Genomic DNA, 13916 nt, shown 5'->3' with positions numbered 1-13916 from the left:
CTAGGGAAGATCACAGGGTACCAATCCTGCCCTCACGGAATAATGTGTATTTAATATGAGATGGAGGGTCAGTATCTGGCCCTAATATAGAGAGACACTCAGGGAAAATAAGTCTTTGATCCAGACTTCTTTTTTAAAAAACCTTAACCAGACTGAAGCTCAAACTCACATTTATGTTAACCGACATGGTTGTGAGGCCAAACATACAGTAGCTGTAAATAAAATAAAATGAAAAAAATACAAATGTTACAATGGTCTACTGTAACATTATAAGTGTTGCTAACATATCTCAGTTGCTGTAGTTGTCAGCATTCGGCCAAGATTGCTCACACTGAGTAGTACCTTTCTCCACAAGCAGTCCTCTTGAACTCCAGGGCACTGCTCATAGAGTAAGGTACTGTTCAGTGTAAGTATGTCACAATCTAGTACAATTAAACCAATATATCTACATGATCGATCTCAATTAAACACCAAATGGATTTGTGTTCCTGATAAAAATCCTCTAGCTAAATAAATGTTATAGAAATATTTAAGAATGCATATATAATCAAGAAATAATTGATAGAAACTTTGGAAATGAGACTTCAGGTGAGCTATTTCAACTGGCAGCAGGTTGGGGTAAATTAATAGAGAAGTAATGTAAATTTGGGGTAAATTAATAGAGAAGAAAATGTAACCGTGTCAAAACTGGTGCTGTTTCAGCACATTGCCTGTAAATCTGTTCAACAAAGTATTTTGATCAAGAACCATAAATATTAGGTACAGGGGGAAAAGCTTGTATATGACTGTGGCTACAGGATGTTTTATAAATATGTTATTGTTATCATCTATCACCATCTTTAGGGAACGAGTTTTTTTATTTCATTTTGTTTTTGTTTTGTTTTGTAGGCAGCAGTATCGTAGCTAAATAAGGAAAAAGATGCATCCTAAAAAACAAGTTCTAGTCCAAATACTTTAACAGTAAGGGTGCTGTGTTCTCAATAGGCGATCAAGTCAAATTTAGAAGGTTTATTTGTATCCTTTATGGAGATCTTATTTGTTAGATTGTCCCCCAGAAATTGAATGGATTGCAGAAAAAATGCTAATTTTGAGAAGATAGAATTAGTTGAGATAATGCCCTCCTGAGCCATAGCTTAAGCAGATGAGAAGAAGATGGATAAGGTCCATATCATGCTGAGGAAGGGTGCTGATTTATAAAGATATGCTATCTGTTATTTGTGTACTATAAAATCTGTCTAAATAACATTATCCTCCCAGGGAGAGAATTTGCTGCTTTGGCTGCCCATGTGTTATTGTATTTGGACTGTCTCCATTTACAAATGTTGACTTTTCACCAAAATATCAAATCATTATGAGAGACACATAAAACGTGTAATCCTTATTTATTTGTTAACAAAACATTTTGCCAGATCTTATTTGTTCCCCCTCCCTGCTGTCCCAAGGTGACTCTCTCTCTGCAGCCACAATGTGACACACAAATCCAGGTTACAGTACTTTTTTTTTTTTTAAATCACAGAATGAGTTTTTACTTTTAATCAGAAACCAGAATCACACTCCCAAATTTGGACTTGTGTCAAACACCCTCCACATTTCTAAAGCAGTTCCCCTCCCACACACCCATTTGTCTAAGTTTATCAATGAAAGTTTATGAAAGTTCAAGCACTTTCTGCTAATATTTGCTGATCCATAGATTTTAAGGTCAAAATGGACCATTTGATCATCTGGGGCTTTTCTACAGGGGGACTTGGATGTTAATTAAGCTAAACCTAATTAAGGACACATTAATTCTGAATGAGTGTGTTCACACAGGCTTTAATGTGGTTTAACTAAGCCAATTTAAATTCACACATTTAGTGACTTCCAATTAATTTTGCTGAGTGTCCCCATGTAGACAAGCCCCTGTGCTGAGCTCCTCTATAACATGGACCATGGAATTTCACCTAGGTACCTCTGTAACAAGTGGGTAGTAAAGAACTGAAAGCAGGTTAGCTACCCATCTGTGATAAATACCATGGGGCTATATTTTGGCTCAAACTATGTAGCCATGCAGGGAACAAAAGGATCTTGCCCCAAAGGGACTGAAGTTTATGAAGCACCCCTTAATCTGATTTTATCTAACAGCCAAAACCAGTGCCCAATGAACTCTGTTAGCAATATCTGTTGTAAAAGAACTGGAAACAAGATGGCAATGTTGTTAAACACCTCCATGGTACTCTAAGATTCCTTGAAGGAAAGCTATATGTGGTAGGGTATAGAGTACATTACACTTCAAGTCTGGAATAGCATGCACAGTGAAAACTACCTCTTTATGGGTTAAATTGTATCTGGCCCTTTTGCTGCCATGCAGAGGAGTAAAGGAGCAGAAGATGTAGGCCACCCATCTTCTCTCCATCTGCCTCCCTGCACGCAGGTGGATTGGGAGTGGGCAGAGAAAGGCAGGTAGCATGTAACCTGCACACTTACCAGTACAACTGAGGCAGCATGGGGGAGAAAGTAATCTACATCTGGTAAAGAATTACTTTCTCTTAGAATAAGGTGGGGGAACCTGGGAAATGTGACTATTACTTCTGCAGAGTGGAAGTGATGCTACGGTCGTCATATACATGGTCATATTCTGCCACACTTACTCCTCTTGATTAGTATTTTACTCTGTGAATAGTCAGATTCCTTTCAAAGGGACTACTCTGTATGTGTAAGGGTGGCAGCATGTGTCCCTCAGTCTAGCCCAATTAAAGACCAGAGTCTGTTGCCACCGTTATTTGTGTTCAGTAATGCCAAATGGGACGAGCTGTGGAGTACAGTGTCTTTCAATGTATGGGTGACAGAAGCTAGCCCTTAATTACTAATCAGAAAAAGCAAATTGTACAGCATGTGCGTTAGAGTTTTTGTTTTGTTTTCCGGAACATAACCTAGGATTCAAGAAAGCACTTTTACATTAATTCTTCAATTAATTGAAGAGAAAAAATATGTCAGAACCATCTTTGTGTTATAAACCATTTTCCTCTTTTAATCATATACAATAGGTGCAAAACCTTCATGGAATGCAGGAAAATCAGTTCTGTAATTATAAGTGGAGGGGGCGGAAGGTTTTATAAAACTTGTAATATGTGATCTCTTCAGGAAAGGTCATTTAACAATGCAGCGTGTGAATGTGTTGCATGGTCAACAAAAGGCTTTCTTTATCCAAGGTTAAATAGAGCTGAATTTTGTTAAAGGTCTGGTGTGAAAAGTTGAATAAATATGATTATATCACATTTTAAATGCAGCTGTGGCCATTGCAGCCTCTCATTAATTGGAATGCAAAATTGCGCAAGTCATTAATAACAGGTTTTGTATGCAGTGGCTACATAATATTATTATTGAGTGAGATCAGTGAAACAGAAATATGAAGACTTACCTTAAAATCAAAATAAAACAAAGCATAAGCAGAACTGTACAAAAACAGATACATATTACAAAACACCTCCAAGGCTGGCATACTTGCATACTTGATTTAACTGGGAATTGGTCCTGCTTCGAGCAGGGAGTTGGACTAGATGACCTTCTGGGGTCCCTTCCAACCCTGATATTCTATGATTCTATGATTCTAATCCTATAGTGACCATTAGAAATTAAGATGAAGACAATAGTAAGTGGAGAGCACCGTAAGTGGGCAGTGATGAGCTAGTTACCACCTTCCTGTCATCCCAATGTCCCAGCTAGGGTTGGTATGACCATCTTTTTATACCCTAACCCTTGCATCCCCCCACACAACCAGGACCATGTACGATTTAGGCTTAAGCACACTGCCCATATTTGTCATTCTGAGGGAACCATAATTAAGGTTCCAATTGCTACCATGGGCTATTAGCATCATACATTTCCCAGCAGTTTTGATACGTAAATGTGGTTATTCCATGGTTACCTGTATGCCGAAATCCCCAAGAAATCTGGTATTTCAAGCTTAAACTGCTCTTTTTCCTTTTACTTGCTTATCACAGTATACATATTGCTAAATCTTATAACCCTAGGTCAAGTACTTTATCTAGGCTTCATACTTTTGAAACACCTACAACAAATACTTTTACATCTGTTTTCCCTGCTTGCATTACAACTCTAATGGCTTCCATTTTATTATCTTAAAACATTTTAATGTGTTTTAATACATGATATATAGTTTAATCTTGCATAATAACTTTCCCTAAAATCAGGCCGCGGTGAAGGGTCAACACCATGTTCACCACCATACCTAACAGCAATGCATCCTGGCTAATGGATCCTAATTCACAGAGGAGGCTGAAAAGCATCTCTGAGTATAGCTTAACTTGTGGTCTTGACTCTTTCACATTTAAAGAATGAGCCTCCAGCTTTGAGCAAGAGGGTGTTGAAGGAGCTGGTTGAAAAGCAGCTGGTCAACATGCCAGAAGCTAGTTGCTAATTGCAGCAGTTAGTTAATCAATGAAATAACAGTTCAGCTCCTGGGTATAATAAAATGAGATAAAAGACCACTCCGAATTTCCACAATTAGGGTATGGCCAACATTTGACTGGCATTTAACTGCTTGCACCTGTCTCCTTTTGAGGCAGCAAGCCATGCAGTTGCCTGACAGCTATTAACAGAATAAAATAATAAAAAAAAAGGCCTTTTTGAGGCATAAGATCTTTTATTAATAGTAACCAAGACAATTTAAGGGAGTGTTTGTTATGTACTTTTGTGTTTGCTTTCAAAACATTTAAATCCAGAGACAGATGGCTTGTACAGTTTTATCAGCAGTTGTGTCATTATGTATTCAAGCAGCCAAGACTGATAACCAGGCTCATGCATTACAGATTGTTCAGAGAACAAATACTTTGAAAAAACATATCAATAAAGTACTTCAGTGTGGAAAAACTTGATACAGTGACATTTTTTGGAGAGAAAGGAAACAAATTAATGCAATTATGAAATTAAAGCATCAGGAATAGGTTTTTAAGTGGTGTCATTGTTTGCAGTAATGAAACAAGTTTAGAAAATTGGGTGAAAGCTATTGTTTGGTAGTGGTGGAGGGGAAAGATAATTACCAGTAAGTCAACATCGTGCTTTCTCAATACAAATAACTAACGCTACCATCCTGCGTATCCCAAAAGATTATTTCCCCCATCATACTGTTCATGATTATTTCACTTGTGCCATTGAATACTAAGAAGACTCTTAAGAAGGAATGAACTGTCTTCACAGAGAACATAATTACACAAGACAGGAGCAGAAGAAAACCATGCTACTGTGTTTTATTTTTATTGTGCTGAGCTCATATTTTCTCCAAAACTAATTATTTTTTCTTCTAAATCACATACATCTTGCATCAGGGGATTTGCAGAGCCCCCAAAGCATCATAATGATTATTAGTAAGATGTATTAAATGTATTGTGGTTGCATCTAAATGCCCTAATCAGAGATCATGGTGCCTATGATGATAGTCACCATATGTACATATTATAAATGAGACTGTCCTTGTCCCAGATTGGAATGTACTGTTATTCCATTAAAGGTATTGTCTATAACCTGAAATGTACCCCTGGGTGTACACATAATGTAGCATCACTTCAAACAAAAAGTAAGAGGCTGTTTTTATGTTGTGATGCTTTAAAGGCAAAGTATCAAAATGTTATTTGCTGATTAACAATTATATATAGTCATTCAAGGCATTTTGTCCAATTATTCCATCATTAAACCTCACAATTTTCTAGTGAGACTGGTAAACCCTCTCAGCATTTTACAGACTAGGGAAACTGAGTCAGAAAGCATCAGTGACTTGTTCTAAGTCTACAGTGGGAATGAGTACTACAGGAGTGTTCCTGACTCCCAGGCCTGCACTGTGAGTGCTAGAGCCAAAACACTAGTCATATATTTGCAGGTGAATCACAAAGAGCAAGATTTGCCCTCTACAGAGAGTACTACACCCCTCTCAGGCTTGTCTGCATTTGAAATCTATAGACAGGGACAGCTGAGAACAAAAACACATCCCTCTTTGAAATGAATTGGATTGAGAAAGTCTTTTGGAGAGTCGAAGTGAGAAAGTGACATTTGGCTAACCAGAAATATGGGAAATATCCCTTTCAAAGTGACCTGAAGAAGAGCTCTGTGTAGCTCAAAACCTTGTCTCTCTCACCAACAGATGTCGGTCCACTAAAAGATATTACCTCACCCACCGTGTTCCTCCAAAATAGGTGATTATCTCCACAGCACCATCCTGTCTCTGTTTATTAGACAGCCAGGGGTGAAAGTAAGTCTAGGGACTTACCGGTATGGGGCTGGGTTGGGAGAGGTCAGAGCCAGACCCTGCCCACCCTGTACCGGCAAGTGCCTTCTTCCCTCTCCCTGGGGTAACAGCGGCAGCCAGGGGCTCTGGCAGCGGTTTAAAGGGCCCTGGGCAGTAGCGGCGGCTGGAGCCATGGGCCCTTTAAATTGTCCCCAGAGCTCCGTCGCCGCTTCCCCAGGGCTCCGGCGCAGGGCTCTGGGGATGGGGCTCTGGCCACCACTACTGCCCCGGGCCCTTTAAATCATCCCCGGAGCCTGCCCTGGGGAAGTGGTGGACCTTTAATTTGAGCCTGGGGAAGCTGATCCACCCCGGTACAGCGCACCAGCTCTTGCGGGAATGCCGTAGCAGGGCGTACCGACTTACTTTCACCTCGGTAGACAGCCCCTTATTCTTAGGAATAGATATTTAAATAGTACCTTTCATCCAAATATTTCAAAACTCTCCACAAACTTCACCAACTTAAAAGGAAATCCATTCCGAGATTAACTGTATTATCACTCTAGGACTCTTACTAAGGAAAGCTAAACACATGAAGTAAATCTCTCCAAGATTAATATGACATGGCTTATAGGTCCACATGCATATTTTGTTCTAAGTAAAAACAGCTTATTACCCATTTAAATTCTAAACTCAAGTGATTGCCATATCTCTTTGAACTTTATTTTATTTTATTTAGCTAAACAGGGCGACATAACAGATCCACTTCAGGAGTGTGAAGCTGAGAGTTCTCTTGTTAACCTGCTATTACATTGCAAATTGGAAGCCCAGGGTGCATGAACTGTATTTCTTGAACTGTGTCACTCTGTGGTGAAGGCTTTTCTTTGTGTATTGAAAGTTTTAATCCCTGCCAAACCTTTCCTCCTTGGGTCAGCAAGATAGCATTTTACTGTGTGATCAGACCAGTTGGAAAGAGTTTTGCCACTTCTCACTTTCTTCCTGTGAAAATGGGAAAAACCTAATTAAAATTAAATTTCTGTTCTCAGCAGAAAAAAATCAGCTTTTAACCTATAGATAACCTTTGGAAATGTTAACAACATACTGGGATTACTTCCTTTACTTACTATAGCTTTTTGTACTAAGTACTTGCCTCAATTTGATTATTGCTGTATAGTGGCGATTTCAAAGAGGGGCTTTTATAGAACAAGAATCTCTCTGTTCCCATGAATTATCACAGCTGTTATTTTAAAACCAAGATTATTGGCTCTCCTTGAAATGTGTGCTAAACTTCTGCTTTGCAGTCACTTTTTTACCCTAAATTATTGCAGAACTGATTATTTCATCTTGAATTGTCCCAATGTCACTGGGTCTTTATATTTCTTAAATTATTCCAGTTTATTGCAATGGGAAATTTGCTTGTACAAGGGTTGCAGGAGCTTCCAGTCATAGCTCAGCTAGTTAAAAAGACATTATTACTTTTGTTGGCCATAGTACCCAGAATCTACTGTTAGAGACTGATATTCAAAAAGGGTTGTTCCTGCCCCAGTGACCTCACAATCTAAGAAAAGATGTTCAGAGATAAGGATGAAGGAAACAATAGTTGACATGTTTTTTAAGAAAATGCATCTAAATTAGATTTGCTAAAATGGAGTCTAAATGCAACAGATGATTAACATGTGGAACTCACTGCCACAGGATCTCATGAGGCAATTAGCCTAGGAAGATTAAAAAAAACATTAGGCAAGTTAAAAAGAATAGCAGCTACAATTAGACTAATTAGGATGATCTGGGGATTTGAAAATAAACCTGCTATGCTGCGTTTGCTGCAGTTGAAGAGACTGAAATCTCCATTGTCTCTGCAGCACAAACATCTTCATGTAAATATCTTCAGTGATAATTACTGGCCCAAATTCACAATTATAAAGGCATCTTTGTGCTGGCACAGCCCTCACAGACTGGTCTTTCTGTGGTCCATATTTTTCTTCTGATTAATGCTAACCTGCATGACTTCAGCATTCATTCCTATCTGGCTAACCTCATTCTCAAAATCAATCCATAATTTCCTTCCTGTTACTTCACTGTTTAATCAAGAAAAAAAATGCTTCTTAACTCTTTGACTGCCTGGAGATCTAGGCCGTTGATTTGCCTGAAGTTAAGAAAAGGATTCCCTATTGAAGTCTTCATCAAAATCATCATACATCTAGCAAGGGATCATGACCAATCATTGGTCATTGGGTGTGTATATTCTCAGATGTTGAGAAACAGATAACAAAGACACATGTGGCAGTTTATCAGTCTTTTGGAACATCTTACCCTATGTGTAAATCCAGTCTGATCAGATCAGTGTCTCAGCTGCAAGTTCACTCACTTAGAAATAGGCTAAGATGGGGGAGAAGGTCAGCACTTTCTGGAGATATAGGTGACTTGTCCACTGAGCTGATAGTCAGGCCTCTGAAGCAGGCCAGCTGTGCTCTCCATAATGGGTGAAAGATGACATGGGTCTTTAATATGCATAGCATATTACAGACTGCATGGTCCATCTCCTGTGGTCTCATATTCATGAACGTAAGAAAACCATGAGAACACAAGTGAGTTACGGAAGGTTCACATTGTGTGTACCCTTTGATTTATGTAGTTTTATAGCAAATCTTTGAGATGCATATTAATGTCCAGTGGGACTAATGTATTTCATCTATTTACTGTACCAAATGGGGATCTGTATGTGGCAAGACAATTTGACAATGGTATGGATTCTCTCGTTCTGTTTACTTTGTTCCACTCAGGTGCTGCAGAGTGGTAGGAGCTAGACCAGGGGCGGGCAAACTTTTTGGCCTGATTGCCACATCGGGTTTCCAAAATTGTATGGAGGGCCAGTTAGGAGAGGCTGTGCCTCCCCAAACAGTCAGGCGTGGTCTAGCCCCTGACCCCTATCCAACTCTCCCTGTTCCCTGATGCCCCCCCGGGACTCCTGCCCCATCCACCACTCCCTGTCCCCTGACTGCCCCCGGACCCTTCACCCCTGACTGCCCCTGGCTGCCCCATCCAACCCCTCCTCTCATTCCTGACTGCCCCCTGGGGACTCCTGCCCCAATGCAATGCCCCTGTTCCCCACCCTCTGACTGCCCTGCCCCCATCCACTCCCCCACCCCCTGACCACTCCCTGAACTCCCCTGCCCTCTATCCAATCCCTCCCTGCCCCCTTCCCGCACTGCCTGGAGCACCAGTGGCTTGCAGTGCTACAGCCAAGCTGCCCGGTTGGAGCCAGCCATGCCACCATGCAGCTCAGAGCACCGGCTCAGGCTGGCCTCTGCAGCTGCGCTGTCCCAGGAGCTTGCAATCCCACCGCCCAGAGCATTGCGTTAGCGGTGCAGTGAGCTGAGGCTGCAGAAAAGGGGGAACAGTAGGGGAGGGGCCGGGGGCTAGCCTTGTGGGCCAGGAGCTTAAGGGCTGGGCAGGAGGGTCCCGCGGGCTGGATGTGGACCGTGGGCCATAGTTTGCCCACCTCTGATCTAGACCTAACTAGCCAGCTGAGTATTCCCTATCATTCCTGCTCCTACATCCAGGGCCCAACATACCTGGAAATGGGAGGCGAGATGAGAGCACACCTGGGCTATGCCAATTCACCCTGGCATAAGGTCTCATAGAGAATCTTGGTCAATGTGTTTGCTCAACACTGTTTTTCCTCTGCTCAAGTGTTTACTTCCTTAGTAAGGAATCCTTAAAAATGGAATTGGAACTGATTCATATCCAGTGTCTGAGTCTGTTGGCTAATGACTAATTTATCCCTTTTTGAGGAACAGGGAAGTATACGGGCAATGACACAGAAGATCTAGTCAAAATGTTTTGATCACAAAAGTCACAGTTCACCAATGACCTTAATAACAGATAACCACTCTCTGTTAGCATGCAAGTGTATTTTGACACTGTGACATTGACATAATGTCCCTTTTTTAAGTCAGTGGCACAGCTGGTTGTAGGGTTAAGAACATTGCAATTACTTTTCCCATTCTAGCAAATGTCAGGAGTACATGCAGCTTTGATAGCAATGTTTCCAAAGTGAAAGTCTAACACTATTTCTTTCTCTCTTTTTTCTGGTCTCTTTTGTTGTCTTATGCAGATGGGCCTCTTGGTCCACGAGGATTAGCTGAAGCTACAGAGATGTGTACTCAAGAATGCCTGGTTTTGGGTCACTCAGACAACTGTTGGATGCCTCCCAGCCTAGGTCCATACCAGCAGCCAAAGTCGCCTCTCTCCACCTTTGCACCTCAGAAAGAATGGGTTAAGAAGGACAAACTAGTGAATGGACACACGTTGACAAGAACCTGGAAAGAAGATAGCAACAGAAACCAGTTCAGTGACCGAAAGCAGTATGGCTCTGGTGAGGCCCATTTCAACACTGGCAATCACATGACTGACATTCCTTTGGCTAACTTGAAGTCTTATAAACAGGCCTCAGGACCTGCTGAGAGTCCAAAGGAGCACCAGCTATAAGAAATGGCTACTTTGGATCAATGACTTTAGTCTACTTAGACTTGCTAATACTGTGTGCGTGTGTGTGTCAGAGCTTTATGTACTGGGTAGACCTCTAGAACTATGCTTCACATAGCAGAGAGATGCATATCTTTGTGTTAGCCCAATGGAAAGTATCATGTTCTGCAACACAAAAGAGTGTTTCTACTAGTTGTGTGGTTTTGTTAAATAGACATGATTCAACTCTGCCGAGATCTCTCCAGTTTGCAAATATCCTTTTTCGTTTGTTTGGTTTTTGACCCTGGACTGCTGCTACAAACAACAGAAGATGCATTTGGAGAGTGATAGAGCAAGAGAGAGAGTTCAGTGGTTTCTGATGATTAAAAAGCATATCCAGTTAGAAAACTGTGCTCTTGCTGTCATTGATCTGTGCTGGGACTGCTATACTTGATATCATACTGCAAACAAAACAACTAAAACTATAAATATTAAACCTATTGTGCTATTAACAACATTAGTGGACACTTGTAAGTCAATCAGTGTTCAAATACTTGTAAATAGGAACAATTATTACTAACAAAATTTGTGTACTTATAACGTTCACCTAAAAAGGATACTGTAGCATAATTCTTTGTTTCACAGTTGCTTTTTACTTTCTTTCATTTGCTTCCTGTTGTTTTGTTTTGTTTTTAATTTCAGTGATGGTGTTTCTGTGTTAGTAGTCTGTCTGACACACAAAGTTCCAAGGAACTCAAAACACTTGTGTTTAAAAAATAAACCAAACAAAAAACCTCTTGCTTGTGTTTAACAGCAGATGATGCTGGCATTCTAGTAAGCAAAACTGTTTGCAAATATTAAAAAACAAAAGGACTTACGCAAGGGCTTTAAACTTTAAAAACTTTAATTTCACTTCCATTCTGTTTTGCAAAGCAGGGGAATTTAAAAAAAAATGAAAAAGAAGTTAGCTATGTGGGTGGTGGCAAAGGAGTGTCAGAGGGCATTTATTTAGGAACCCTGATCAGTTGATTGTAGTCTCTCAACTAATGAAAAGTAACAGTGTGCTATTTTGGAGTAGAAGGAGGAAAATTTGAAGAAACAAAATACAAGGGTCATTTTCTTTCCAATTGGGCAAGTGTGTGTCTATACCTAAGACAGTTTGTATTGCTGAAAAAGCGGCGTTTGTGTTGATCCTCATCTGCGTTAATGTTGTAGTAACACAAGTGTTTTTAGACCATAGCCACAGAATATTTAATGTGTTGTGCCTTCATGATGTAACAGAGCATTCTCCTGGTAGGCTAGTTGGGGAAACTAAGGGTTAAAACTCTAATTATTGCTGTTTAGCTGTTTGTTATCATAGTTGGTCAATGCCTGGCAGGTACCGGCGTCATGTCACTTCAGTCAAACCAGCAGAGTGACTCCTACTATTAATAAGATCTAAGTTGCACGTAAAACAAATCCAAATCTGGACATTCTTAGGCGGTTTTTGTTAAGGCATGACAGATGATTTAAACAAATAAATAGCATGCAGAAAAAAAATAAGAAAAAAAAAAGAAAAAAAGAAAAGAAAAAAAAAGTCCTTACAGGAAAAAAAAAAGGGAAAATTATCTTATGCCACAGTTGATCAGTCTTAAAATAACAAAGTTAGGTAATCTGAAGGTTAATTTGTTCTTACCAAAAAAAAAGAAGTTTTTTTTTGTATATAGCAGTTCACAGTTTTTTTCCACCACAGTATAAAGACATAAAATGGGTTAGGGGTGCATTGTTTATTGCAGTACTTATGTCAGTTTGTGAGGGGTGTTTGATGACTTTGACAGAATAAATATCTAAACAGTTATCCTTGTTACTGCTTTGCCAGTTCAACGTTATTTACAGTTATTCAGCTCTTGCAATAAATGTTCTGAATTCCTGATTGTCTTGTGTTAGTTCTTGGGCAAATGCCTAAGGGACTTTATTTCCATTCATTTCCTTTATTGTTGGTGGTGGCTCATTATGAATATATAAGTTATTCTTCTAAACATATCCATTTGGTTCACCTAGTCCTGGATGAGGAAGGTACAGAGAGAAAATGGCAATCATTTAGGGCCTTATTCAGCGACTTTTCTGGTGAGTCGGACCTCACTGAAAATGAGTCCTGTAGAACTTCAGGAGCAAGGGACCACTTACCAGGAATTAAGGGTGTCAGCATCTGTCCAACTTTGTTAGGCAAACCTATGCACACAGAGTAACCAGGAGCTACTGGCAAATGGAAGTAAAGAAACATCTCCCCATCATGCTTAGTAACCTTAGTGGCCCCTAAAAAAATATTGCATTTACCTTTTTGCAGTTTGTTAATCTAATCTCAGAGTATTCTGTGGTATTTTCAATTTTAAGAATAGAAGGTACTACAGTAATGTCAAAATAGTGTGATGTAGTAAATAGGAATATTTTTAAAGATCAGTCACTGTGGTCACGTAATAGTTTTTTGTTGCTTTATAGAAAAAGAAACACACTGAAATAAAGGGGTAATGAGAAATGTAACCTATTTTTTGATTGTGCTGAGTTTCAAAACCTAGAGATGAAATGAATTGCAAATTAAAAATAGAAAAACTGTTTGAGATCCTAAACATCTCTCAAAATGCCTTAAAATTAAAAATAAGGGCCTTTTTTAAGAAGACTATTTGAAACTAGTTCCTATTTGCTTACCCGTCAGGAACAGAGTTCCCTCTCTGGCCAGTAAGAATTGACTATGACATTTCCACAGCCAGATAGGAGCCATATTCCTTAATCTACTTCCATAGTTTGTGTTGTCATCAACTCTTGCAGGAAAAACACAGAAATACAAGCTAGGATCCTGGTAGGTGAAATAATTTTTTTTTTATTTCACTCTAAATGAGTTACTCATTTGTAATTGTAAGTCTTTAATATATTCACCAGCTTTGAAATTTAAAAAAAAAAAATCAGTTCACCATTAATATGGTAATACACTATGTCTTAGTCCCATTAAAATAAATGAGAGTTTTGCCACTCGCTTCAATAGGCTCTGGATTTGGCCCTAAATATTTAGTCAGTGTGTACTCATTTATTTACAACTAATTAGTTGGCTCAGTGCCTGGTACTAGCACTGTTGTGTAAATCCCATATATTAAAAAAAAACAAAAACCCACACACTTGAAATGCTGAGGAATTCACTGATGTGCCAGACAAGGAGTTCTTCACTCTCCCCCCTTGCAGAGGCTGAAAATGTTGATAGATG

The 13916-nt window shown here is 39.6% G+C and overlaps 1 protein-coding gene across 14 annotated transcripts in view; it reads left to right on the top strand.

Annotated features, from left to right (window-relative positions):
- PCDH9 (protocadherin 9) overlaps window positions 1-12591 on the top strand; it is an 894725-nt gene extending 882134 nt beyond the window's left edge. For 5 of the 14 annotated variants that reach the window (XM_073346260.1, XM_073346237.1, XM_073346252.1 and 2 more), the window contains one exon: window positions 10332-12591. In XM_073346260.1, the coding sequence (XP_073202361.1) occupies window positions 10332-10705 (374 nt within the window). In that variant the 3' untranslated portion in view covers window positions 10706-12591. The remainder of the gene's footprint in view (window positions 1-10331) is intronic. The other 9 variants (XM_073346349.1, XM_073346329.1, XM_073346296.1 and 6 more) reach the window with 3 other exon arrangements.
- Window positions 12592-13916: the final 1325 nt, after the last annotated feature.

This window comes from Lepidochelys kempii, chromosome 1 (genome assembly GCF_965140265.1).
Source record: "Lepidochelys kempii isolate rLepKem1 chromosome 1, rLepKem1.hap2, whole genome shotgun sequence".
NCBI lineage: Eukaryota > Metazoa > Chordata > Testudines > Cheloniidae > Lepidochelys > Lepidochelys kempii.
This window is presented reverse-complemented; position numbering and strand designations above follow the sequence as displayed.